Genomic DNA, 25,754 nt, shown 5'->3' on the forward strand with positions numbered 1-25,754 from the left:
GATTGTGGAGACCAAAGGTTCTAAAAGGGCTAGGGCGGGATCATCTGAGGAGGAAGATGCCCCGCTCACTCTTAAAAGTGTTACATGCAGGTTCGGACTCGCCTTACTTCAGCTGCGATAGAGCTTGGGCAAATCCAGCCCGGCATTTATAAAGGCTCACGAAAGGGAGCTAACAGATATCTATAGGGAGCTCCAATCGATAGAGGAAGAAACATCAGAGGTGGATACCAAAACCCAAGCGACCCAAACGAACAAGTCTCGTAGGGAGGATGGCATACTGGATATAGACTTGACTGACGATCAATTGTTAGAAAGACTGCCAACAAGATGGTCATCTTGGGCAATGAACAGGATCACCCAGATAACCAATTTGGAGCACGGGGAGGACAGTTGTCGTTACGTAAATCTAACTAAAACTAGACCCGGTAGTCAATTCCATGGCACCAAGCCTGGAGCCATTATGATTAAGGACACTACTGTGTTGGACAATAGAGTCACAATAAGAGGCACGAGATACACGGTTGTGTACTGTACGGAGGAGGGAGAAAAAGCAGCTGCGGCGCAGATAATTAGAGCCATGCGAAGAGTCGTCAGCAAGGAGGTTGTGTTTGTCATTCCATCCGGAGAAGAGGTTGTGATAATAAGGGAGATAATTATTTATTTGTCCCGTGCAAAACAGGTGCCTCCGAAATACGGAGTATACCCAGTACGGGGGATCAAGCACGTGCCAGGTCCCGTTCGGCTTCGGTGCGGAGGGCCACCCCACCGGTCAATGATAGCAAGACAGTGGTGGTGAGGGCGCCGGGGAAAACCTATGCGGACCTCCTAAGGGCTGTCAAAAACAAAGTCACTAAGGAGAAGGCTGGTGAAGTCCTTTCAATAAGGAAAGGCCGCAATCAAGAGTTAGAGGTCCGGATTCAGGGAACACAGAGGGCTGGCGAATTCACCAGCATGTTAAGGGACCGAGCGGCAGACCTCCAGGTGGATTTAATAACAAGAGGTGATAGAAGGACCGTGGTGCATATCAAGGATCTTGATTATGACTTGGTAGGGTGGGTCAACTGTCGGGCCTACATCCGGACGGAGAACGAATGATGTTACAGATGTTGGGCTACGGGACATGGTAGCAGGAATTGCAGGGGCCCTGACCGGGGTAATCTGTGTTATAGTTGTGTGGTGGATCGGGGCAACTCATCCGAGAATGTAGAGAGGCCACGAAATGTCTCGACTGTAAAAGCTCAACACACAGGACCGGGAGCACTGAATGTAAAAAGACATGTTAAGAATTCTACTAACAAATAATAATCGGAGCCTTCTCAGCAATGACCTAGTAGAGGAGATAGCTAATCGCGGAAGATACGACTTCGTAGTGGCCACCGAGCTGAACGTGTACGCGGCCGCTCTCTCACAATGGTTTCCTGACGTGGCAGGGAAAGTAGCAGTAAAGCGAGCTACCGGCAGTCGTGACTATTGCCTATATCACAGAGCAGAGGGTGTGGTAGCCGTCGAACTTGAAGATTATATAATATATGGAGTATATATTAGCCCCAATATGTCAATAGAGGAATATCAGCATGGTATCATACAGTTACAGCGACTAGTGATGCAGTCCCCCAAAAGAGTTCTTATTTTGTGGGCCTTTAACTGCAGGACCATGGTAGCGGGGGCAGGAACCACGAATGCCAGAGGAAGGGTCCTGGAGGACTTCCTGGCGGCTACCGGCACTACATGTATAAACGAAGGCCCCCGACCTATCGAGCGAGGGGCCACGAATCCATATTGGACCTGGCAATTATGGATGGAAGGATGGACACTAACAGAGTTGTGCTGCGCGTATTGGAAGATGAGACAGGGAGTGACCATCTTGCGGTCTCCTTCGAAATACAAGGTCGTTTGGCGCCCTCTGCTGCGTCGCAACTGATAAGGAGACTCACCGACAGACAGATGGAAATTGTGGTGGAGTGAGCGGCAAGGAAAATATCAGATGGCAGGAGACTAGATCCGGAGGTTTTCCAGGAAATAGTTAAGCACGAAATTTCTGAAATACCGGAAGTAACACATAGACATCACCATGTGTACTGGTGGAGCCAGGAAATAGCTGAACAAAGAACATCACTACAACGATGCAAGCGAACGGCTCAGCGACGGAGGGCAAGACCAGGATCCGAGGCCCATCGTGAACTGGCCATGGAAGCCTATAGGGAGGCTCGGAAAAGGTTGAATATTTTGATCAAAAACGCCAAGAGGTCAAAGTGGAGGAAATTGTGCGGTGAGCTTGACGCTGACCCGTGGGGGCGAGCCTTTCAAATCATAATGAAACGGCTGCGGAGAAGAGTACCTGTGCTGAGTAGAGAGGAAGCAACACGTCAGATGTCTCTGCTCTTCCCGCGGTAGGAGGTGATGAGACAGGAGGTAGTACTGTGCGAACGTGGCAGGTTCGCACAGGACGAAGTGATGGCTGCTATTGATAAACTTAATAACAAGAAGAGTCCGGGCCCAGATGGGATCCTGGCTGCGGTCATCAAAGGCCTCGCAAGAAGGATCCCATGGGAGATTACGCACGTTCTGAGTCACGGAATACAGCACCGCACATTCCCCCAATCTTGGAAAGAGGCTAGAACAGTATTCCTGCCAAAACCTGGCACAAACCCTGGTACCTGCGAGTATCGCCCTATTAGTCTTCTAAATAACATGGGCAAGGCTGCTGAAAGACTTGTTGCGGTTAGGCTTCAAGCTGAACTGGATCAAAGCGGAAGTCTGCATCCTGGGCAATACGGATTTCGTAAGGGCTGTTCGACCATGGACGCTATTAACAAGGTGGTTAACTGGGCTGCGGAGGTACGGAGGGGAACCTGGAGGACCAGAAAGATCCCGTTGATGATCCAACTGGACATAAAAAATGCGTTCGGGTCGGTGCCGTGGGAGTCCATCATAACAGCGCTTGGACAAATGAACATAAGCGACTACCTATTGAATCAGGTAGACAACTATCTGGCACAGAGATGGACGGAGGTCCGTACAGTGGAGGGAGTGGAGAAATTTCAAGTCTTTGGAGGTGTCCCGCAGGGGTCCGTTTTAGGGCCTCTGTTGTGGAACATTTTCTATGATCAAGTGCTACGATTATCGTATCCGGGAGGAGTCGACGTGGTTACCTACGCCGATGATATTGCAATACTTGTGAAGGACAAAGAGTTGGTTGATGTGGAGAACAAGGCAAACCGCTCTCTACAGCTTATAGATACATGGCTTACTAGCAACAACATGTAGGTGTCCCCGGCCAAAAGCAGGTGTATCCTCTTCACGGGCAGAAGAAGACTTCGTAGCGTTCGAGTTGCGATCCGTGGAGAGGATATAACAGAGGCCAGCAGCACTAAATACCTTGGAGTAACCATAGATAAGAGCCTCAAGTTTGGTGCGCACATCGATAAGGTCTGCAAGAGAGTTGTACCTACTATCAAAGCTATAAGAAGGTTATTTACAAAGCATACAGTACCGGGGGCATCTAAAAGGAGGCTGATAACATCTGCAGTGGTTTCTGCAGCGTTGTACGCGGCGCCTGTCTGGGCAGAGGCATTAGAGTGCAAAGGAACAAAGACAAGCTAAGAAGTATGCATAGAACGCCATTACTAGGAGTGGTGGCTGGCTATAGAACATTGTCATATGAGGCATCGTGTGTTTTGGCGTCGGTTCTGCCGATAGACCTTCAGGTCAGAAGTAGGAAACTAAGAGTGGAAGGGCGCAGTAGGGCTGAGGCTGAAGCAATGGCCAGACGGTGTTGGAAGGAGGCGTGGGATGGAGCCAATGTGGCGGCCTGGACCAGAATGCTCATACACAATCTGGATGCTTGGTTGGACCGCCAACATGGTGAAGTAAATTTTTATATTACACAACTTACGTCCGGTCATGGGTGTTTTGGACACTACCTTAAAAGATTTGGCAGAAGAGATACGCCTTATTGCGACTACTGCCAGGAGGTGGACGATGTGAATTACACGGTGTTTGACTGCTGGAGGTGGGGACAATATAGACAATTTATTGTAGACAACAATTTGGATGCTAACAATATAATTGAGTGGGCGCTAGTCAACGAGCAAAATTGGAATGTTTTCAAAAACTTTGCTAGCACAGTTCTTCGAGCCAAAGAAGAGGAGTCAAGTCGGGTGAACCGTGGGCGTATTCGGTGATAGGGAAGGGTGGACAGCCCCGTCTCTGAGAGCCTGCACGCCTTGGTGTGCGGGTTTCAATGAGGGGACGGGGTCTCCAGGGGAGAAATCGCGGGGAAAGAAAAGACCTAGACCCGGCCGGTTGGGCTGGTTCTGGGGGTGCGTGCGCCCCTTGTGCTGGTCACGCCGGTTAGAGGCGAAAAGCTATAAAGACCGAGACCGGTTTCCTGTTGAGGGGGGGTTGGGAACGGCATACCCGGGCTTGGCCCCCGTTGGTGGGAATTAGAGGCAGGCAAAAAAAAAGATCTGTACCGGGTCGGTTGACCTGCAGTACCGGGTGTAAAACCGGCGGGTGGGAAGACCGCCTTAGAGTCAAAGACACGTCCCTGGGCCGAGTATACTTAACTGGATGTCCGGCCCAGGGATGTAGGGGAAAAAAGTACGCGTCTATTAAGGAAAGAGTCCCGGCTACTGTGGTGCGGCAGCTAGGAACGGCGTGGCCGGGCCTGGCATATCCACATCCTGGTAGTTAAAGGCTATGGCACCTCCCAGAGCCATTATAATGCTTAATTGCGGGTCCGGATCTGGGAGGAGGTGTTGGTGAGGTAGGAGCTTTAGTCAGTATGGTGCAGGCACACTTTCGCAATTCTAATAACATTTTACGGAAACTGTTCGCGAGTCCGACACTTCGCCCGTAAATGGTGTGCCTGCGGAAAAAAAAGAAAAGGTTTCTTTGCTTTATGTCAAAATGCACGTAATATTCACTAAAAATGTCACTTTTGTATAAATTACAACCCGCGAATAGTCGTGTTAAATGTTTGGCGCAAATTCCGGTAGGTGAGGAAAAGTGTAGGTGTGGAACGTGTATGTAGTTTTAAAAATCATAGCTCTTTTATTAGGCATGCGGTTAGAATATGGTAAATACCGTTGTTTTATTTGTGAATGGGACAGCTGATCTAAGCATTAGCAAATGTGTAGTAAAACACTGGAAGAAATGAGAACAACTTCTTACGAACAAAAAAACATTATTCATTAGCCTCTTGTTAAACCAGAACTTTTTACTGCCCCATCATATCTAACTGGGATTAATAAAATAGTTTATTAAAGCTATGATGAAAGACAATCAAAAGTTTTTACACATAAATTAGAAATTTTCAAAAATATATAAAGAAAAAATTAAAGAAGGGGTTTTCGTCGACCCACTTAAAAGGTAACTGATCAGAGATGAATTGTTTAACTCTTTGTTGACTAATGTAGAACTGTCTGCTTGAACAATGGTTAAAAAAGCTCCCCAAAGTTTTCTTGTTGTTCCATAAATCAAAAAATTACCAGTTTATTGTATATAAATTGATGTATTCATGCAGAGCTATGGGATGTAATTAGTTAGTAAAAGTTCATTTCCTACTTTCATGTATTATTTTTTTCCCGGGCAGTAAGTTATTACTTTTAACCTTGGGGCACTAAGTAATAAACAAATTGAAAATTTTCTCTAAGATATCTTAGTGATTACAAAGAGAAATAAGGTATTAATATACTAGCTGATTTCTGTTTGATCTTAATTCGAGCTGTATCTGAGACTACTTACAAATCGAGCAAATATTCTAAGACGTTTTGAAGTAAATATACATTGGTCATATTAACCTTTATAGGGGTTAATGCTATTTCTCTGAAACTAAGGGTTAGGGAAAAATTCTATTTAAAGATCTGTAATTTACTCAAAAATAATGAGATTATCAATGTTCATTATGTCAGGTCAATAAGATTATTTTTATTATTCTTTTTTTACGCCCGTAATTTAAGGCAACAAGTTGTACAAGACTGTTTTTTGTGACTTAGTATAAAGTCAAGTGCTGGATCTAAAATTATACAATTTAGCTGAATTACAGTTGTAGTAAATCCCATTATATTTTAACACTATTGGTTTTCTTTCTTATCACGTAAACTTGACTGGGTTCGATGCATGTGATTTTGTTGCTGATGTTGTCCGGTTTGTTTGATGATGTTTTTTCCCGTTCTAATATATTAACCTTAATATTTCGGTTTTCATATTCCGATTAATACTGTGCGTTTTAAGCTTCCATAATTTTTGTCCGTATTTCCCTAATGTTCTGCCATAAATTTCAGTTTTCACTTCTCTCACTCGGTCAGTCTTTGAGATGATTTATTGAATACATTATCACTGCTAATCGATTTTTTTTTTTAATATATTAGGCTAATAAAAATAACTGTTGGCATTGTCTACCGCTTCTGAATTAATTTATAAGTTAAGAATTATGTTAAGAATTAAGTTAGATGGTAATTGTTATGGGAGCTCGTAATGCGAATAGAGCGACAGCCATTTCGTCTTTGTTAGCAAGTTCAACTTGCACGAACGAGATTACCTCACTCGCGCAAAGGTGTAAATTCATTTACTTCAAAATGTCTCCACTTGTAAGTGTAAAAAAAAAATTTTGTTGTTAATTGACCATCTAATTTTCAACAGTCTTTGTGATCTATATTAAAATTCCTTTTTGTTTTACATTTTGTTTCTCTAATGGTTTTGTTTCATCTCACATAATTTTTCGGTAACCACAAGACAAAATAAAACTATATATAAAAGAAACGTTTTGTTGTTTAAAGTTTCCATACGATACGGGTTTGCTCTGACGTCAGTTAATAAATTTAGTAATTTTAATAGGTTATATTCAAGTTACAAAGAAACATTTTGCTTAACTCCTTTTACTTTCAGTCCCTTCATTATACTTTTATACATGAACTATTTTTTTGGTTGAATATTATAAATACAAATAAAAATAATCATTTTACTTACTTTCTGCTGCAGTTTGTAATCGTAACAAACGGTCGGTACTTCGTACAGATCGTTTATCAGACGTGAAGTCTGAAACAAAAATTGAAATGCCTGTCCGTATGAATTAAGTAAAATTATATTGCTTAGTAAAGCAGAATAAATATAATAAGCCTAATATTTGTTTTTTCTGCAAAATCTCTATAATTATTATAGAGAATTTTTTTATTTTTTATTTGAATTAATCATTAATAATTTGTAACATACGATTATTTTGCAAGGATAACAATTCTCATATGTATAATTAATGCAAATTGTTATTATATAAGAAAAAATTTTAATAAAGTCTAGATAATTTTTCTTAATATTACTAAATATTTTTATTCATAGTAAGTCCTTTAGTTTCTGGATGAGTGAAATTAAAAATTTTAACCAAAGATATGTTGCTTAGGTTGGAATCTGTGAGAATTCATCCGTATTGTTTTTGCTCCGTCTTTGGTTGCCCAATGGGATTTCCTTTTCGCGTTTTTTCTTGTTCTTATTGTTATTAGTTGTTTCGTTTGTTGTTTTGTGATGTTTCCTTAAGTTGTTTTACGTTCTTGGGGTTTTTTTGTTTTTGTTGCTTTGTGTTAGTGTCGTGCTGGGGTGACTTTAATTTACCGCCTAATTAATACGGCCTGTATTGAGTGGTTGGTCTGTAATTACATATTAACTGTCGTTTTGGAGTTATTTGAGTTTCGTGGATTACTTTAGTGGTTTTTTGTGATATTAAACTTTATTTTAATACATTGGCCTAGGGTAACTAAGGCTTGTTGATTAGTTATCAAGCTGGTTATATTATTTTTTTCGGTTTGTTTACGTTCGAGTTACGAAGATTCCTAACTCGAACTTTACATGTTATAGACTTAGAAAAATTTTAATTTTTCTATCAGCTGTTTCAAGCAGGGCCATTTTGAGAAATAAATTCAATCAGTTTTGTATTCAAGTAGTTTTGTTTTATTGTTTTGAATTTGAGGTTTTTATTATACTACAGACTTCAGTTTTTTTGTGTTTTCCGGATATTATTGTTAATGAGACGCGTGGTTGATTGAATTAGATTGAATCATTGACTGATTTAAATTAACTGATTCGTTTATTTATACTTTGTTTTTTTTTCTGACTATGGCTGAACAAGATCAGCCCGGTGATGTACCCCCTGAGGGTTTAACTCCGGTTAGGGGGAGGCTTCCTGGGTTATCGTCCATGAGGTTGAGTCAGAGAGTTGTGAAAGTGACAGTCTTGGGGAAATGGCGGTCGAGGAGATCAGGCGTGCGGAGCGGCTACTGAGTAAACATCGAGAAAGGAAGAATGGAGGGGCATCAATTCAGCAGTGGCAGAGAGTTGCAGATTTGCCGGTTTCAGTCTCTGGAGGCGATGTTTGTGCTAAGCCACTTGTGGGGGATATGTGTTTAACGCTTGTGGGTGTTGAACCGAAATTTTTGAAGTCGACCGGGAAACGACGACTGCATCTTTCTTCCCCGACTACGGAGGAGAAAAAGAAACCAAAGGCGGGCAGTAGGAGTTCCTTTCCTCATGGTAGGAGACCTTGGATCTGAATCGGGAGTATGCCTCCCCGATGGAAGAGGATGAGCTCAAGGACGAGCGGGTGACGAGTGGCGTGACTTCTGATCCTGGTAAGAGGAGGTGGTGTCTAGCTAATAATACGGCTATTCTTCTCCATTATTTTAGGCAGCTTAGTTCTCCAGTTTGACATCATGTATATACGAATGCAGAGATTAGTAAGTGTGTTTATAATATGGATGGAATTGCTCGGATGATGGAACTGCTAATAATAATAGCTCTTTCATTAGGCATACTGTGTTTACGTTTAAACTAACTTTGTTAAACATACGAAATACTAATATTGTTGTTTTATTTGTGAATGTGACAGTTTACCTAGGGATCAGCAAATACGTAGTAAAACAGTGAATGAAAGTGAGAAGTTAACTTGATGAAAGTAAACTTTGTGAAAAAAAAAACATTATTTATGAGCCTCCAGTTAAACAAGAAGAACTTTTTACCATCCCATCACATCAAACTGGGATAAATAAAAAGTATGAAGAAGGACAATCAAGAATTCTTGTATATAAAGTAGAAATTCTCAAAAATATGAAAAGCAATTTTTAAAGAAGCGATTTCTTTTAATCCACTAATAAGGGAACTGGTCAAAGATGAAATGTTATATCTGTGTATATTCTGTAAACATTGCTTGGACAGCATTTAAAGAAACTTGCGAAAGTTTTATGGGTTTCCATAAATAAAAAAAAATAACCAGGATATTATAGATAAAGTGATAAATTCATACAGAGCTGTGGGATTAATAAGTCACTGAAAGTCCATTTTCTGCTTTCATATCTTATTTTAACGGTAAGATCATTTCTTACCAGTTATTTCATTGTTGGAAAACCGTTACAAAGGCAAATAGAGTGTGAATATGATAACTGATTTGTGATGGACTTAAATTCGAAAGTTTTAGTTTACATATCAGTATAATCGGCGTTGAATTATTGTCAGGTTGATAAGATTATTTATTTTTTTTCACCTTGAATTAAGGCAACTTGTACAATACTGTTTCGTGTGCTTTTGTATTAAGTCGACTGCTCGGTCTAAAATTTTAGAATTTAATTTAATTGGTTTGATATTTGGTTGATATTATATATTTTTAAAATTTTTTGCAATTGTAGTAAATCTTTTTTAATTTAACATTATTGGTTTTTCATCATTTGATCAATTTGATGAATACACTGATAGCAATACAAACGTGGGGTTACTTTCTTACTTATGAATGGTGAATATATTGTGAAGTGTTCTTCTATTCCTGTACGCATCCGTATTCGTGACGGCACGGCGAAAAGACACTTTTGTTGAGTTTGTGTTTATGATCGTTGTAAATAGATATCCTCGGGACATCCTTCGCTAAATTCTTCTCTTTAATGTCAAATATACATCTTAGCCTAATAAACTCACAAACAGCTTTACTGTTGAATACTACAGTATCTTCTGGTTTCATTACCGTGGTTTTTTCAACTGTCATTTCTTTATGCAACTTTTTACGATGAGCCAGCAATTCATATTATAGCTTTTCTACTACGTTGTCTTCTACACTCAACGAGCCACTGTGGTGGCTCATTATACCACAGGACCAACACAAATATCCCCCGTCACGTCCACGATTACAAAAAATATAATCGGATGGTGCGTGTAGGGCTACCTTGTCGATTAACCTGGTGTTCGGTTTCTGGGTGGCGGTGTCCTTCGGTACGAAAAATGATTAAAAGTCAGCCTACACAACATAGGGTACACGGTGTGTGTTCAAGAAGTATTATAAAATGTTAGTGATGTGTCATGTACATAATTTTTCATGAAAAATAAGATTCACATTTATTGCCTTTGGTCGACTAGTATGCTTGTTGAGTATTTTTTGTTTTTACAGTTTAGACACTTAATTTTAATTTTCATGGAATATTCTCTCAGTAATTATTAAACAACTTTTTATCTTTTCTGTTATTAAAATGACATTAAGTTCTTAATCTGGCGTATTTTGTAGCTTTTATTTTTTTATGTTTTGATGATACGTTATTTCAGTTTCATTAAATTTTAAGTGCAAGCGCACATACGTAAGGGTATAAGCGTGTACATACCAATTTTGCTTAGACTAACAGATTTAAGTAGAATCATTCTTATTATATTTTCTAAGTTAGTTGACCAGTTCAGGTTTTCAGTTCAGTTTAAGTGCAAATTTCATTGCGGTATGAATTAAAAATCACGGTCATTATTTTTTATTATTATCCTTTTGTCATTTTTTGACATTTTTTTTAAAAAGAGAAATGATAGTTTTAATATATTTATATTATTAAATATGTCGCTTTTTACTTATATAAAATTAAATCTAAAAAACTATTAATCCCCTGGTAATTCATTTTTTTTAAGAAATTGTTTTTGATTTTTAATAATGGCTCTGTTTTGTTTATCAGTTTGAATGTACCCAGAGAAGTACTATGTTCAGACAACTACATAAAATATGTTAAATAACTTCAGTATTAAAAACCCTTTTATTACTTGTCTGAAAATGCAAAGTATGAATATAAAAATGTGTTATTCTACAGCAATTCTGTGTTCATTCAATTAGTTAAAAATTTGGTCTCAATTTTTGTGCGGGATGGTACAAATTTTATTCTTTTTTGAAAAAGATTATTAAAAGAGTTATTTTGTTTAAACATTATTTTTCTGCGTGAATATTTTATACTGCTGTTTATTTTTCAAAACTTGAACAGATTAGTTTTTTTATATACTTTAATGAGCAATGCGGGCAGCGACTGCTGATCTGTTAGCTCGACCCATTTCTGGATTTAAATCAGGTTTGTGCCTTTAAAACATAAATTGAATGACTTAAACCCTCTTGACTTCTACCTATGGGGACATTTTACCATATTAACTCCAATATTAAACATTGAGAATCTTCAACAAAGGATCCAAAATAGATTTCAAGAAATTAGGAATAGAATCGGAATTTTTGTACGGTTAAGACAATCTCCCGAAAAAAAAAACAGAAGACTTGTGTAATTTCTAATTGTGGATTATTTGAAAATAAATAAAATTTTTATAACTTTTAACAATTGTTAACTGTTTATTTAAAAGAAAAAGAAATACACCTAACGTTCTACAACAATTATCTCAAGATTATCACAGGTGTTTTATTTTTTTAATTATTAGGTCTGTAATTGTGAGAAAATTATTGTTCATTTGATACTAATTTACAATACTAGGATTAACAATAAATAAAAACAATTAATATTTAATCCAAACAAATTAAATGCCATATACTAATTTTTATATGTTTTTTATGAAATGTTTTTAACGAAATTAAACGTAGAAATTTCTTCTTTATAACTACATCTGCATCATCCACCGTCCACCATGAATCTATTTTGCATTTTGGCTTCTTCAATAATTAAATAGGTCTCACTCATTAAAAATTATGTTAAAACGTTTTTACTGTTCTTCGTTTATTCGTATGTAAACAAAAATACTAATTTCTATTGATTTTTCAGATTTTCTAAAATATAATCCATGGAGATATGCCTTTTTGTGTTTAGTGCTTTGTTTTCCAGATGAATAATCAATCAGTTAATTACTGTGGGAGCTTTCCTCTGCATGTTTTTATCTAAATCATTTTATTTAAGCAGTTTAGTGATTGAAGAAACTATACGGATTTGTGTGCTAATAGTTAGAATAAATAAAACTGTCATTAGTTAAATTTTTTTTATTTATTTCATACCACATTTGAATACAACATGAGTACAGTTCATAACGCTAAATCTAAATTTAATATAATTCATATTTATACTACTGCATAATTACAAAATAATGATTAAAATTATTCACTAAGACTGTCAACATTTTTTTGGATATTTTTTAATTTATAAATATTATCAATTAGTGTTCCCCGTATTAGAACTGTCTTAGTTCTTAGCATTGTTACTTATTTTAAAAAATTGGAATGCAGTAAAACATTGAAGATGGGGTATGATTTATTCCTTTACTTTCATGGTATATAGATGATCCTGCTAAACTTGGAAAACTAAATAATAATGTTTTTTAGTATTTTAGTCGATTAAAATTTTATTTGATAAAAAAAGTCTCAACTAATTATTTCTTGAACGTTGGCTTTAAATCAGTAATCACTTGAGTGGTAATTCTATTCCCTCATCTATTATTGAATTTGGTCAGTTTAAAAATGCTTTTTTTAAACCAGTCTTATTTTATCGCTGCGTATATTATTATTTTTTTTTATTAAATTATGTTTTCCTGTTTCTATCTCGAATTCTTCCTTCATTTTTCTAGTTCCTATTAAAAGATTTCTTTTTAAATTATGATGTTTGATTTAATTGTTCAATGCTTCAAGTCAAAAAAAAATTAGATTTTTTACTTTTGAAAGAATACAGCAAGTTCTGGAGCAAACTGTAATTCCACGATTAGATAACTGGCAAATACGCTGATAAACTGCGAAAGAAAACAAAATTACTATATAAAGTAATATAATTTATGTAATTCATTCTTGCTATAGCGCTATCTTAATCTAAGGTACCGAAATGAAAGATAGGGGTTACTACTTGCATTCAACGCAAGATACTTCCTTAATCCTTAGCACAATCAATTCATAAATGTTTGACATAAAATTACCCTCTTAATAAAACATCGAGTCATTTTCTATCAATTTTATCACCCACATTGGATCTTTAAATCAAGTTCCATATTTGTTTTAGGATGAAATAAATATGCAAAATAGCAAATAATAGTAATATTTGTTTTTTTTCATCTAGGGAAAAAGAAAACTTATTAAATATATTACTTGTAAGCCATTCAATATACTAGCAATGGTACAATTAAAATTGGTAATAATATTCTTTAGAAAAGTTGCATATTTCAAATATTAAGGAAACCCAGGATTTTTGTTTTTCTCCAACCAGTTTTCAAGCTACGCAGGGATGTGTGTATAAGGACAAATAGAATTACTGCTAACGGCTTGCCAAGCCTGAGTAGTAGCTTCAATGTAACCAAAAAGTAGTAACTGTAAATGTACAGGTAAAAATGTATTCTGGAACAAACTCAGGTTGAACACACCTGAGTTGTATGTTTCATTGAAACCAAAGCTCCGGCTTCCGTGGCGGGAGTGGTAGGGTCTCGACCTTTCATCGGGAGGTCCCTGGTTCGAATCTTGGCCACGCATGATATTTTGACATGCTACAGAAATTATCATTCATCTTGTCCTCTGAAGCAATACCTAACGGTGGCTCCGGAGGTTAAAAAAAAACCACCTAATAGTCCCGGTAGCGGATCCCATTCGGGGTCCCTTATTTGAGGGAAGGCAGTGACTGACCAGAGTCGCGGCGGGGAGATCTCTTTTGGGGTCTCCCCGCTTGAGATATGGCACTCATAAGACCGTAGTTTCCGTGAGAGAGCCTTGGGGGACGGAATAACCGGGCCCAAAGTTCCTTCCTGGGTGGTTTGAGGCGATTGACACGGCTCCCAGAGCTGTATTTATGCTTTAATGCAGGTCCGGCTCTGGGCGACAGTCTAGCATTCGATTCCCAATAGAAGCAACTGAACTAATTTTCAAGTATAGTAAAGGTCAGTTACGTTTACTAGATTTGAAAATTGGAAATCTCGACTTCAAAAATCATCTGATTTTGAATTGACACGTCAACCCTTAGACAATCCAGCCGGGTAGGGAAACCCTGGTTAACTACCCAATTAAAATACACATAAAATCACAGGATTTTAAATAATTAGATTTCTGCAATAAACAGATTAATATTACATATTTATAATAAGTACAAGTTGTAGTAGTTGATGGTTAAATTCTGAATAGTTTACTTACATTAGCAATCAGCCGTCTATCAACGATGAAGTAGTCAGCTGCACTGATTTTTGGTGAAAGTAGTTTTATTTGCTGAACGAAGTGTGTTACCTAAAACAATAAAAAACAATTATATTTGTAACATGTATAAAAAGTAGATAAGAACACAAATTATGTTTCATTATTTTCTGCAACACAAAAAAATTATTTTTATTCGTAATTGAGGTGACTAAATATTCATTAATAATTTTTAATTTTTTATAATTTGGTCAATATTATAATATTTGTCTGTGTGTTAATGGTGTTGAACACCTTACAGATATACTTGAGGTTCCTTTCTTGAACGATAATTTTCATAAATCTTAATAATTTCAATAAGTTTTTTCATCATTCACTTGACTTCGATGCATGTGGTTTTTTTATGATGTTGTCTGGTTTGTTTTTTAATTATTCGGGTTAATACTGTGCATTTTATTTTCCATTATTTTTGTCATTCTTTTCCTAATCTTCTGCCATAAATTTCAGTGTTAAACTTCCCTTACTGGGTCAATTTTTGAAATGATTTATTGAATAGATTATCACTACTAATCGATTTCTTCCTTATAAAATATTTTAAGCCAATAAGAATACCATTGAAATTGTCCACCGCTTCTGAATTAGTTTATAAGATAAAAAAAAAATTTATGGGATCTCGAAATGCGATTAGCGCGGCAGCCATTTCTTCTTTGTTACCAAGTTCAACAACGGCGAACGATATTTCGTCGCTCGAGCAATGGTGTAAATAAATTCATTACCCCAAAATGTTTCCACTTTTTTTTTTGTCTTAAGTCGTTTGACTGGTTTGACTGGCAGCTCTCCAAGATTCCCTATCCAATGCTAGTCGTTCCATTTCGGAATACCCCAATTTTAAGTGGGGTATACCGAAATGAGTTTCCACTTATAAGTGTAAAAATGAGTTTGCATTTCCTTTTTGTTTTACATTTTGTTTCTCCAATCCCTTTTGTTTCTTCTCACATAATTTTTCGGTGACCACAAGACAAGATAAAACTATATATAAAAGGAACGTTTGGTTGTTTAAAGTTTCCGTACGATACCTAGGTGTTTGCTGGACGTCAGTTAACAATGTATAGTAATTTTAATAGATTACGTTCAAGAAATAAAGAAAAATGTTGCTTTACTGTTCATACTATCATTCCTTTAATTATACTTTTACATATGAACTATTTTTTTGGTTGATTGTTATGAATACATATAAAAATAATTATTTTACTTACTTTCTGCTGGAGTTTGTAATCATAACAAACGGTCGGTATTTCGTACAGATCGTTTATCAGCCGTGAAGTCTGAAACAAAAATTAAAATACCAGTCTGTAATAATTAAGTAAAAACTATATTGCTTAATAAAATATTATAAATATAATAAGCCGAAAATTTATTTTTATGGGAATAAAAATGTAATAAAGTGTAGGTAATTCTTCTGAGTATTAATGAATATTTTTATTCATAGTAAGTCCTTTAGTTTCTGGAAGGGTGAAATTAAAAATTTTTATCAAAACTATGTTAAATTTTCTTCATTCACTCATTTGCTGGATTCTATTACATCAATATTCATTAAATACTTCAAAATATTGAGTTTATTTGATATTTAATTAGGTTTAGGTTGAAAATTTGAATTAAGAAAACTTTAATTAACATTTTTGTACCTTTACGAACCTTAGATTTTGCATTAATAATTAAATTTACTGAGGATGAAATTTGAAGTGGTTGTTATCGTTATTCCCGTCTTCTTCCTTTCTACACCATGAACAGTTACGCCTATTTCACAATTGGTTCCAAATCAAGAAAACTGCGATGTTTATATAGGTTTCCGATAAATGCTACATATCATACCATGCATTGCATTGAATGGAAAAACAATTTTCTTAATTTAAGAACTAATAATTATATAAATAAGAAGTAATTTCTTATAATAAAAAAACTTACCAAATTAGAAAATCTGGTTCCTGTGTCTGTCAGCAGATAAATCTTGAACAAATGTAAAACTAGCCAAAAAAGTTTTACTTTGTGATTTATCAACGATTTCATAGTATACATTTCTACTAATATTGCAATTACTGAAATTCCGTAACGGAAGAATAAAATTATTATGTAATAGCCGTAGATTGAATTAAACATTTCCATACATTTAGTGAATTTCTCATGCAACTGTAAATATCCATTTATCCGTTTTCTTTCATTTGATGTTGGATTATTTTTGTGGGGATTTTTAAAATATATCTGTTTGCAGTAGTTTGATGCTGAATTCGTAAAATCATTGTACATGTCTAATAATTCCTTAGCAGCGTACAACATTATCCCGTCATAAAGATCCGTAGCCACGGCTTCGATTGTTAATAACGTATAAGGTAACAAATCGGTACTCGATAGTTTAATGAATGGGAGAATAGCGAAAGAAATACTGTTAATTAATGATAAGAACAAGAAGTATCGTCCTCGGTATTTTAACCTTTTGCAATTATTATTTCCCATAGTCTTCAAAGAGTCATTAAAATATTTCATGTTCTCTAGAAATTTTGCCCATGCATATGCTCCGTATGCAATAGAGACAACTGAAAGAAGGTATAATAAGGCGCGAAAAATGTTACCTATGCCTGGAAAAAGAGTTTTGTGTATTACAACAGTTCCCGAGCATTGTACAATTAGGAAAGCAAGTACTCCCGTCTTTGTTTTTGGTCGTTGATGCAGTTTTTGAAAATACTCCGCAGGAAAGATCGGTAAATATTTAAAGAAAAAGTAAAACGGTTGAATATCATTCATAAAGACATCGTTTTCTTTTTTGAAAATACACGTACGTATATATTTAATTTTTTCTACAACAGTTATGTAAATATTTCGGAAAATTTCCATTGCGTTTTATTTTCTATCCATTCAATATCCTTTTAAGCAGAAGGTTTTTATAATATACTTCATTGTTGTACGACTGATGAAATAAATCTATATTCTTTAAAAGCAGAATTTGGTTATATAAAATACAGTAATAGATCAAATTTTTTATTAATTTACTAAATTGAATATTCTCCAAATTACTCTATAATACTTTATATGCTATAATATAATAATACTTGCTAAACCTTTTTATTAATTTCAATAAAATGAAATAAATTTAAGTAAAAATGATCAAAATAGAAGGTAGCTGAGGGAAAATCATTACCTCATAATTAATTCACGATTAATATATTATTTTAAATAAACATTTTTCATCAATTCTTACGTAAAACAAAGAATAAAAGTAAACATCGGCATCTTTAATTAACTAAGTGTGTTTTTTGTATCTTTATACGAAGTAAAGGAAGGATTGTGATCGCGAAAAATTTCGGTTTTCAGATTTCAACGGAAATATCCATTTTGACCAATTCTAAATCCATTTATACTAGCTTCGGCGTGACGTCTGTACTTATGTACGTATGCGCGTATGTATCAACTCAAAACAATTAGCTCAAAACCCATAATTCACAATCCAAAAAAATTGAATTTTGGCCTTTTTCTTAATCGCAATAATAAGCCTTTATCGAGAGCTTTTCAACGATATACTTACTTTCATTGGTCCAGAGTTATAACAAAATAAAATTTTAGTTAATGAAATATTTGGATCTTTAAAGGTACATCAGTTCAAATCCGACTTCTTTATTTATTCCGTTTTAACTTTTATTTTTTAATTTAAATATATTGAATTCCTAATAATTATTATCTTTGCTTGCAAAAATTTTACCATAAGTAATAATTTAATAATAATAAAAAGAAAAAAATATCAGAAGTTATTAATGAAATAAAATTTTATGTACTTTTCATTTAAAAAAAAAAAACATGTGCATATATAATTTAATACGCGTCAAGGAAGTAATATGGTTTCCATATCAAATTTTTTTAATAAAGATAAAATGAGATAAAATTAATGTTTCATCGCCGCTCATAATTTTTTATATGATTTGATTATATTATCTAACATAAAAATCTGATATGGACATCACATGCCTTCCTTGTACGCCTATTAACTGACATATAACATTTTTAAAAGTACATAAAATGTTATTTCACTAATATGTTATTTCACTTGTGATTTTTTAATATTTTTTTATTGTTATTAATGAATTATAATTTATTTCAATACTTTTTTTAATCAGACGTTAATAATTATTAATAAATAAATATTATTAATTAAAAAAAAGTTAAAAAAATTAGAAAAATTAAAAAAAAAATTTGCAAACCAGAAATAAATAAACAGGAAGAAAATAATTGCAAAAAAATAAAGAATAAAAAGATTAAGAGAAAATGATTAATATAAAGAATAAATGATTAAAAGGTAATGATGAATATAAAGTGACAGAAAATTTGAAAACTAGAGAACGTGTACACAAATTAAATCAGAAGAATTATATCTAACCAAAGAGCGATTAAATGATTGGCAACAAAAATTAAATAATCGAGATGATGGTCAATTCCGACTGAGGGAGAATATTGTTCGACAATATCAGAGGAGTAATGAAATAAAAGATAAGAATTTTTTGCAATTTATCACTGATCCGGGCATGTATGCCTCAGTCTATATGTTGTTGTCAGGGTCTCTTTTTCAGTCATTTTGTAGTTAAATTTAATGTAGATAATATGAAACAGAAATTTGAGAATAATTAAATAAAATTAAATAGAAATTAAAGTAGAAAATCCATAAAAAATAATACGATTCTAAGTAATAATTTTCAATTAATATTAAATAATCAGATGTTTAACAATATGTATTAACATATACGCATATGTTTTACTGAGTGATTCAAAAAGAATATAACAAACTTACAGGTCGTGTTCTACTAGTGAAAATAAAGAAGTTAATATATGAATTCTCTTCTTTATTTCAATTTCAGAGAGGTTTCGTATCTTATCAAGCGGTAAAGATTACGCCCTGATTTCTGCTCTTTCCGTTTAAACAAGCGAGAGTGCAATTCGTGGAGCCAAAATTAAATTGTAAATATGGAGATTTAATATAAATATACACATTTTCAAAAGTAAATAAAATTTTATTTCAATAGTAACTTCTAATTTTTTCATATGTTTTTTATTTTTTACTGTTATTATAGAATAATTATTTATTGTAAGCTTAATACGGTTATTTATTTTATTTACGGCATTAAAATGAGTACAAAAGGACAGCGTCTACGATCTTTTACAGGAAATGAAAAACTGCGCGTTATAGAAGAGGCTGAAAAAATTAGAAGTCGGGTGGCAGGAAGAAAATTTGAGGTAGATCAAAGCTGCATTCGAGACTGGCGTAAGAAGAAACAACTTCTGGTTTTTGCAAAAACGATTTTTTGCAAGAAATAATTTGTCAATAAGACGAAAGACGACCATTTCTCAACGACTTCCAGACGCTTATCAACAAAAAATATTACATTTTCACAAATACATAATAAATCCCAGAAATGATAAAACTATTTGCCTTCTCAAATAGGAAACGCTGATCAAACCCCCGTATATTTTGAAATGTCATTTGACAAAACCGTAAACAAAAAAGGTGAAAAAAGTGTTATGATTTGCATTACTTCTGATGGATCAAAATTACCTCCGTACATTGTTTTTAAAATAAAACCTCTTCCTACCGTACAGGTAAATGAAGTTATTACCTGTGTATGGCAAAAGCGATCAGGAGATTTACTTACTAAAAAAAATACCGGTATGCTAGTAATGGATAGTTATCGAGAGCATAGGAATGATAAAGTGAAAGACATTTTAAAAAAGGGTGTAACAGACCAAGTAATAACTCCAGGCGGACTGACATCTATTGCAACCACTAGATGTCTGCATTAATAAACCGTTCAAATCTGCATTAAAACAACTGTACAATAAATGGATGGCTGATAAAAATTTCTTTCTCACGCCTTCAGGAAGAATCTAACGTCCAGATTTTAACCAGATTTGTGTTTGGATAAAAGATGCTTGGGAAGGTATTTCCACGGAATTAGTAAGGAAAAGTTTTAAAAAATGTGGAATATCTAATGAACTTGAGGTAGTGAAGACTATCTATCACCTTTGGCAGAGCGATGTAGAGACTACCGGCAACTCTTCTAGAGTCATTGACAGTGACAGTGATTAATTAAAAGTAAAATCCCATATTAAAAATTGTATTGAAATGATTCTTTTCAACATATAACTTTTTTCGTTTTATTGGCCTACTGATTCTGACCTAAACAAGTACTTACGGTAATTAATTATAATGTAGTTTTAATATTGTAATTTAAATGAACGAATTAAATGTTTTACTTTCTGAATATTTTTGTATTTTTTATCATATCTTTTTTTTTGTTACACTTTAAAATACTGGTATATACTCGATTTTTTTTTTAGATTTTCGGTCCGGAAAATCGTGGGCGGGCAGTTCTCGAATAAATACGGTACTTAACATCAATTATTCCATTTTTTCTACCCTATTCAACAAATCTTTATATATATATTTCTTGTGTGCGTATGTATGAGAGTGAACTCCTTCTAAACGGCTAGACCGATTTTGATGAAATTTTTTGTGTGTGTTCAAGGGGATTCGAGAATGGTTTAGATTCACAATTTGGTCCACTGGAAAATGTTTGAGTAAAAGTAGTTGATTTTGGAATGTTTTACATTGGATCCGGCAGACTGCGGTAAACACAAATACATAAAAAACACAAAGTTACAAAAGTAAATAAAAAATGTAAACAAATAAATGAACAGCTGAAACTGTTATTAAACGTGTCTTAGTAACCGAAGACACGTGGCCGGGCGTGTTTTTTTTCGGCTCCTGAAAAGTTCTCTCAAACATGTTTTTTTTTTTTTTTTTTTTTTTTATGTATTTTTGTGTTTTTACCTTGAGTTATTGGTGTTGTGTCAGACATTATCCAGTTTGTACTTTTGACACGTTAAATGTTAAACGTGTCTTAATATTTAACCATCGCAGTATCGAATATTCAATAATATTCTATTTTAATTTTAGTTTGTCTCGACAGTTGGTGCTGTGATCAAATTGAGAAAAATATTTCGTAATTTTGTGTTAAAATCGTGTGCTAATTAAAATATTACATCAAAATGTAATTAGTGTTGAAGAGTTTTGAAGTGTGCATAAAAAACTATACATTTTACGAATTTAGTGCGGAATCAAAGTGAGTATATTTCATATAATTTTTTATCAAATTTACACGTGCGTTGATTAACAACCACCCTAACCTACAAATTTATTTATGTAGCTAATTGATTTCATAACGAATTTTTTCAATTGTTTTTATTAAAAATTATTCCTTTTTGGAAATATTAAATAAAAAAAAACAAAAAAATAAAATTACACGTTTTTTATCTAAAATTTGGTACAATAAATTTGGCCCACAAGCATTCGCTTGAAGCTCTCGACAGGTTCCTGAAAGATATAAAAAATAGTACTAGGCTTTTCGGTGGTGCTCTACTGCTACTGTCTGGTGATTTCAGGCAAACATTACTAGTCATTCCACGTGCGACATATGCGGACGAAATAAACGTATGTTTGAAAGAATCTTATATATGGCGAAGTGTCAGTAAATTATGCCTTACTATTAATATGCGCGTTCAACTTCAAAATGATCCATTAACGTCAGGATTCTCTGAACAATTGTTAGACATTGGCAATGGTAAAATTCAATTGTATGAAGATACACAATGCATTCGACTTCCAGAGAATTTTTGCAACATGGTGGCTACCAAAGATGAGTTAATAAAAAGTATCTTTCCAGATTTGATACATAATTATACTAATCATGGATGGCTACGAGAGCGATCTATTTTAGCCGCAAAAAATTTAGATGTTGACGCCATCAATTTTAAAATACAACAGTCATTGCCTGGTAATGAAATTACATTCAAATCGATTGACATTGTTGTTGATTCTGACGAAGTCGTCAACTATCCTGTAGAGTTTTTAAATTCACTAGATTTACCTGGAATGCCACCACATAATTTGCGATTGAAGATTGTCTCACCTATAATTTTGCTTCGAAATTTAAATGCCCCAAAATTGTGTAATGGCACGCGATTAGTTATAAAAAAAATCATGGGCAACATTATTCAAGCCACTATTTTGAGTGGAAAATTCCAAGGTGAAGTTGTACTTCTACCACGGATCCCAATGATTCCTTCAGATTCACCTATACCATTCAAACGTTTGCAATTTCCAATCCGCTTGGCATTTGCTATGACTATAAATAAGTCACAAGGCCAAACAATGACAATTTGTGGCTTAGATTTAGAAAATCCGTGTTTTTCTCACGGCCAATTATATGTTGCGTGTTCCAGAGTTGCAAAACCATCGAATTTGTTCGTTTATACTCCTCAAGGATTAACCAAAAATATTGTACATCCAATGGCATTACAATGAATTAAAGTTTTTGCAAATTAAAAAAATATATGTTATACATATGTAAACTTTTGAGTGTAAAGTTTTTCACCTTTAATTAAAACAAGTATAAGTTTTTATTTAACACAGCTTCTACATTTTACTTCACTCTACAGTATACACATACTCGCACGCTATCGATTGGTCGAATTGTGATAAATGTACATGTAATGACGTTAGATATTGTAATAACTTTTTAATAATTTTCATCATAACGGTCCAGATTGTTACAGCTTATTCAAAAAAGTTTGAAATTTTCGAATTAAAGACGTGTGTACAGGACAACGTCTGTCGGGTCCGCTAACGGAATACATTTGCATCCTCCGAAATAAATTCGTTCATTTATTAAACGCACATCAGTATCATCCAATCATATCATACTATTATAGTATTGTGTATAATGGGTAATATTTGTAATCTAATTTCATTTTTTATTGCAAACAGTTGTTTCCTTTTAATAATGTTATTTTATTGAATTCTTCTTATATATACGTAGATAGATAGCGTAGCAGCTCCGATTTGACGGTCAAAGCGCAAATTTTAATAAATTGAGAACTGTGAGTGTCTATCACCAATTTTAAAGATTGATCAAAACCAATTTCCAGATTATTTGAGTTTCAAGGATTAAAATTTTTTTCGTATTTTTTTGAAATCCCGTTTTTTTAATTTCTCGGAAACAATTGAAGAAATCAACCTGATTTTTCGAGAGTGTAATCTACACATATCAATAAACCAATTTCTACATTTTTTAAATGTAGAATTTTTGTGGCCCACAAAAACAGATATTGGCATTCTCACTCAACACTAACCGAACTTATTCCATCAAGCGATTAACCAAACGTTCCTCACACTCAGATGAGTCTATTAACACCAAGTAATTCAGTCCGCTTACGTCTACTGACCCACTGGCCAAATCCATCGCAGGGGTATTGCCCGCAAAAAGCTGACCAGCACTCAGTGAGCCCGATAGAAGCATTGGGCCCGCCCAGGGCATCTCCTCCAACAACGCCGAGGTGGCCCAATAATCTGTCCCCCATGCCAGGTCGACCACCCATGCTAGGCAATCAGCTCCACCGTAGATTAACATTCTTCAGTACCACAGTGGACGTAAATACTTTCTTGGGCATCCTCTGACGGATCAGCAGGGGCAATTCGCTGTCAACTACGCCACTCTTCAGTACCTTCCGCGCATCTATCTCACGAGTACCATCATCCGTTCGTTTGAGTGGTCACATCAGAAACAATGAAATACGTTTGCTTAGCCTCATCCACTATGTCCAACTGAGTCGACCGCGTTCTCTTTGGCTCCTCAGATGTATCCTGCAACACGTCTAGGAACAATTCCACAATCCGAGCAATATCAACCATGTTATGGGAACACTTCCTAATCTCTGCATTCGTAACTACATGTTGGCTAACTAGAGATCTAACCTGCCAAAACTAACGGAGAAGAATAGCCATATTATTAGCTAGACACCACCTCCTCTGGCCAGGATCATAAGTTCAGCCGGCTTCAAATATTTCGGTTGAACAATCACAACAGCACGAGAGTCCGCTGCATGGGGGCTGAACATCCCCCTGAAGCGGCTTGGCACCAACATCGCCTCCAAAGACTAAGACCAGCACCCCGCAGCTCTCTGCCGCCGCCGGATCGATGACTCTCCGTTCTTCCTTTCTTGAGGTTTACTCAGTAGCCGCTCCTCTCAACTCTCCGACTCAACTTCATTGATGATAACCCAGAAGGCCCTCCCCCTACCGGATCTGCTCTTTCCAATCGGAGTGAAAACCTTTCGAGGGGACATCCCCGGGCTGATCTTGTTCAGCCATAATTAAAAAAAAAAAAACAAAATATATATAAAAGAATCGGTTAATTAATTTAAATCAGTTAATAATGATTCAAATTAATTCAATCAACCAAGTGTCCGATTAACAAGAATATTTGGAAATCATAAAAAAGAGAAGTATTTACATTAAAAGAGAAGTTCAAAACATTAATAAAACAACACTGCGTGAGGGAATTTATTTCTCAAAATTTCCCTACTTGAAACAGCTGATAGAAAAATTAGAAACATTTAAACTCGAACGTAAACAAACCGAAAAAAATAACTACTGGGTAACTAATCAACGAGCCTTAGTTATCCCAGGCCAAAGTATTAAATAAAATGTAATATATAAAAAAAAAAATAACAATATAGTAAACCACGAAACGGCAAATAACTCCAAACGACAGTTAATATGAAATTACAGACCAACCAAACCATACAGGTACCTAATTAGGCCGTAAAGATAAGTCACCAGTACAGCACTAACACAAAGTAATGAAAACAAAAACAAGGACGTATAATAACTAAACGAAACATCACAAAACAACAAAAGAAACAACGAATAACAACAAGAAAAAAAAACGTGAATACGAAAACACAATGGGCATCCAAAGATAGAGCAAAAATAACACGTCTGTACTCTCATAGATCTAAACCTCATCTTGAGATGAAGATAAGCTGGGTTATTCTTGAGTTACGCTCAATTTAATGCAAAAAAATTTGAACGGATTAAGTTGGAAGCTTGGTTCGTTGTGATCTGCAAGATGGAACGCTTACGTTTCTTTATTTGCGGTATTTATGGTTATCAATATTAAACCAGATTAATTGAAAATATTAAAATATAAACACCAAATTAAATTAACGAAAAGCCATCTTGCGCAGAGCTGTGCAAGATAATTTTATTTATTATAATATTACTGTTTAATTTTGGAGTCTTAATTCATTTTAGACCGTTGTTTTTTATTTCACTCATGAATATTTTATAAATACTGTTCTTTCTATTATGATAAAGAATATATATTCAATAAAACTTAATTGAAACTTTTATCGTGTTATATATTTTATAGTAATTTGTTAAATTGTTATAATTGAATTGACGGACTTATTTAATTTATTGATTTTAATATAATATTAATAACAAAGAAAA

General features: G+C 34.6%; 2 protein-coding genes across 6 annotated transcripts in view; both read left to right on the forward strand.

The window, feature by feature from the left end:
- Window positions 1–25,754, forward strand: part of LOC142329025 (uncharacterized) — a 153,900-nt gene that overhangs the window by 52,311 nt on the left and 75,835 nt on the right. The window contains exon 4 of one of the 5 annotated variants that reach the window (XR_012757409.1): window positions 19,264–19,375. The exons of the other annotated variants lie outside the window; for them this stretch is intronic. The gene's annotated coding sequence lies outside the window, so the exon portion shown is untranslated. Of the gene's footprint in view, window positions 1–19,263; window positions 19,376–25,754 lie in introns of those variants that run through there. 5 annotated transcript variants of the gene reach the window in all.
- LOC142329223 (ATP-dependent DNA helicase PIF6-like) lies at window positions 21,954–22,766 on the forward strand. Its single transcript, XM_075373626.1, has one exon. It carries the CDS (start codon window positions 21,954–21,956, stop codon window positions 22,764–22,766), a length of 813 nt encoding a protein of 270 aa, XP_075229741.1.

The sequence above is a fragment of the Lycorma delicatula genome, chromosome 8 (assembly GCF_047948215.1).
Source record: "Lycorma delicatula isolate Av1 chromosome 8, ASM4794821v1, whole genome shotgun sequence".
In the NCBI taxonomy this organism is placed as follows: Eukaryota; Metazoa; Arthropoda; class Insecta; order Hemiptera; family Fulgoridae; genus Lycorma; species Lycorma delicatula.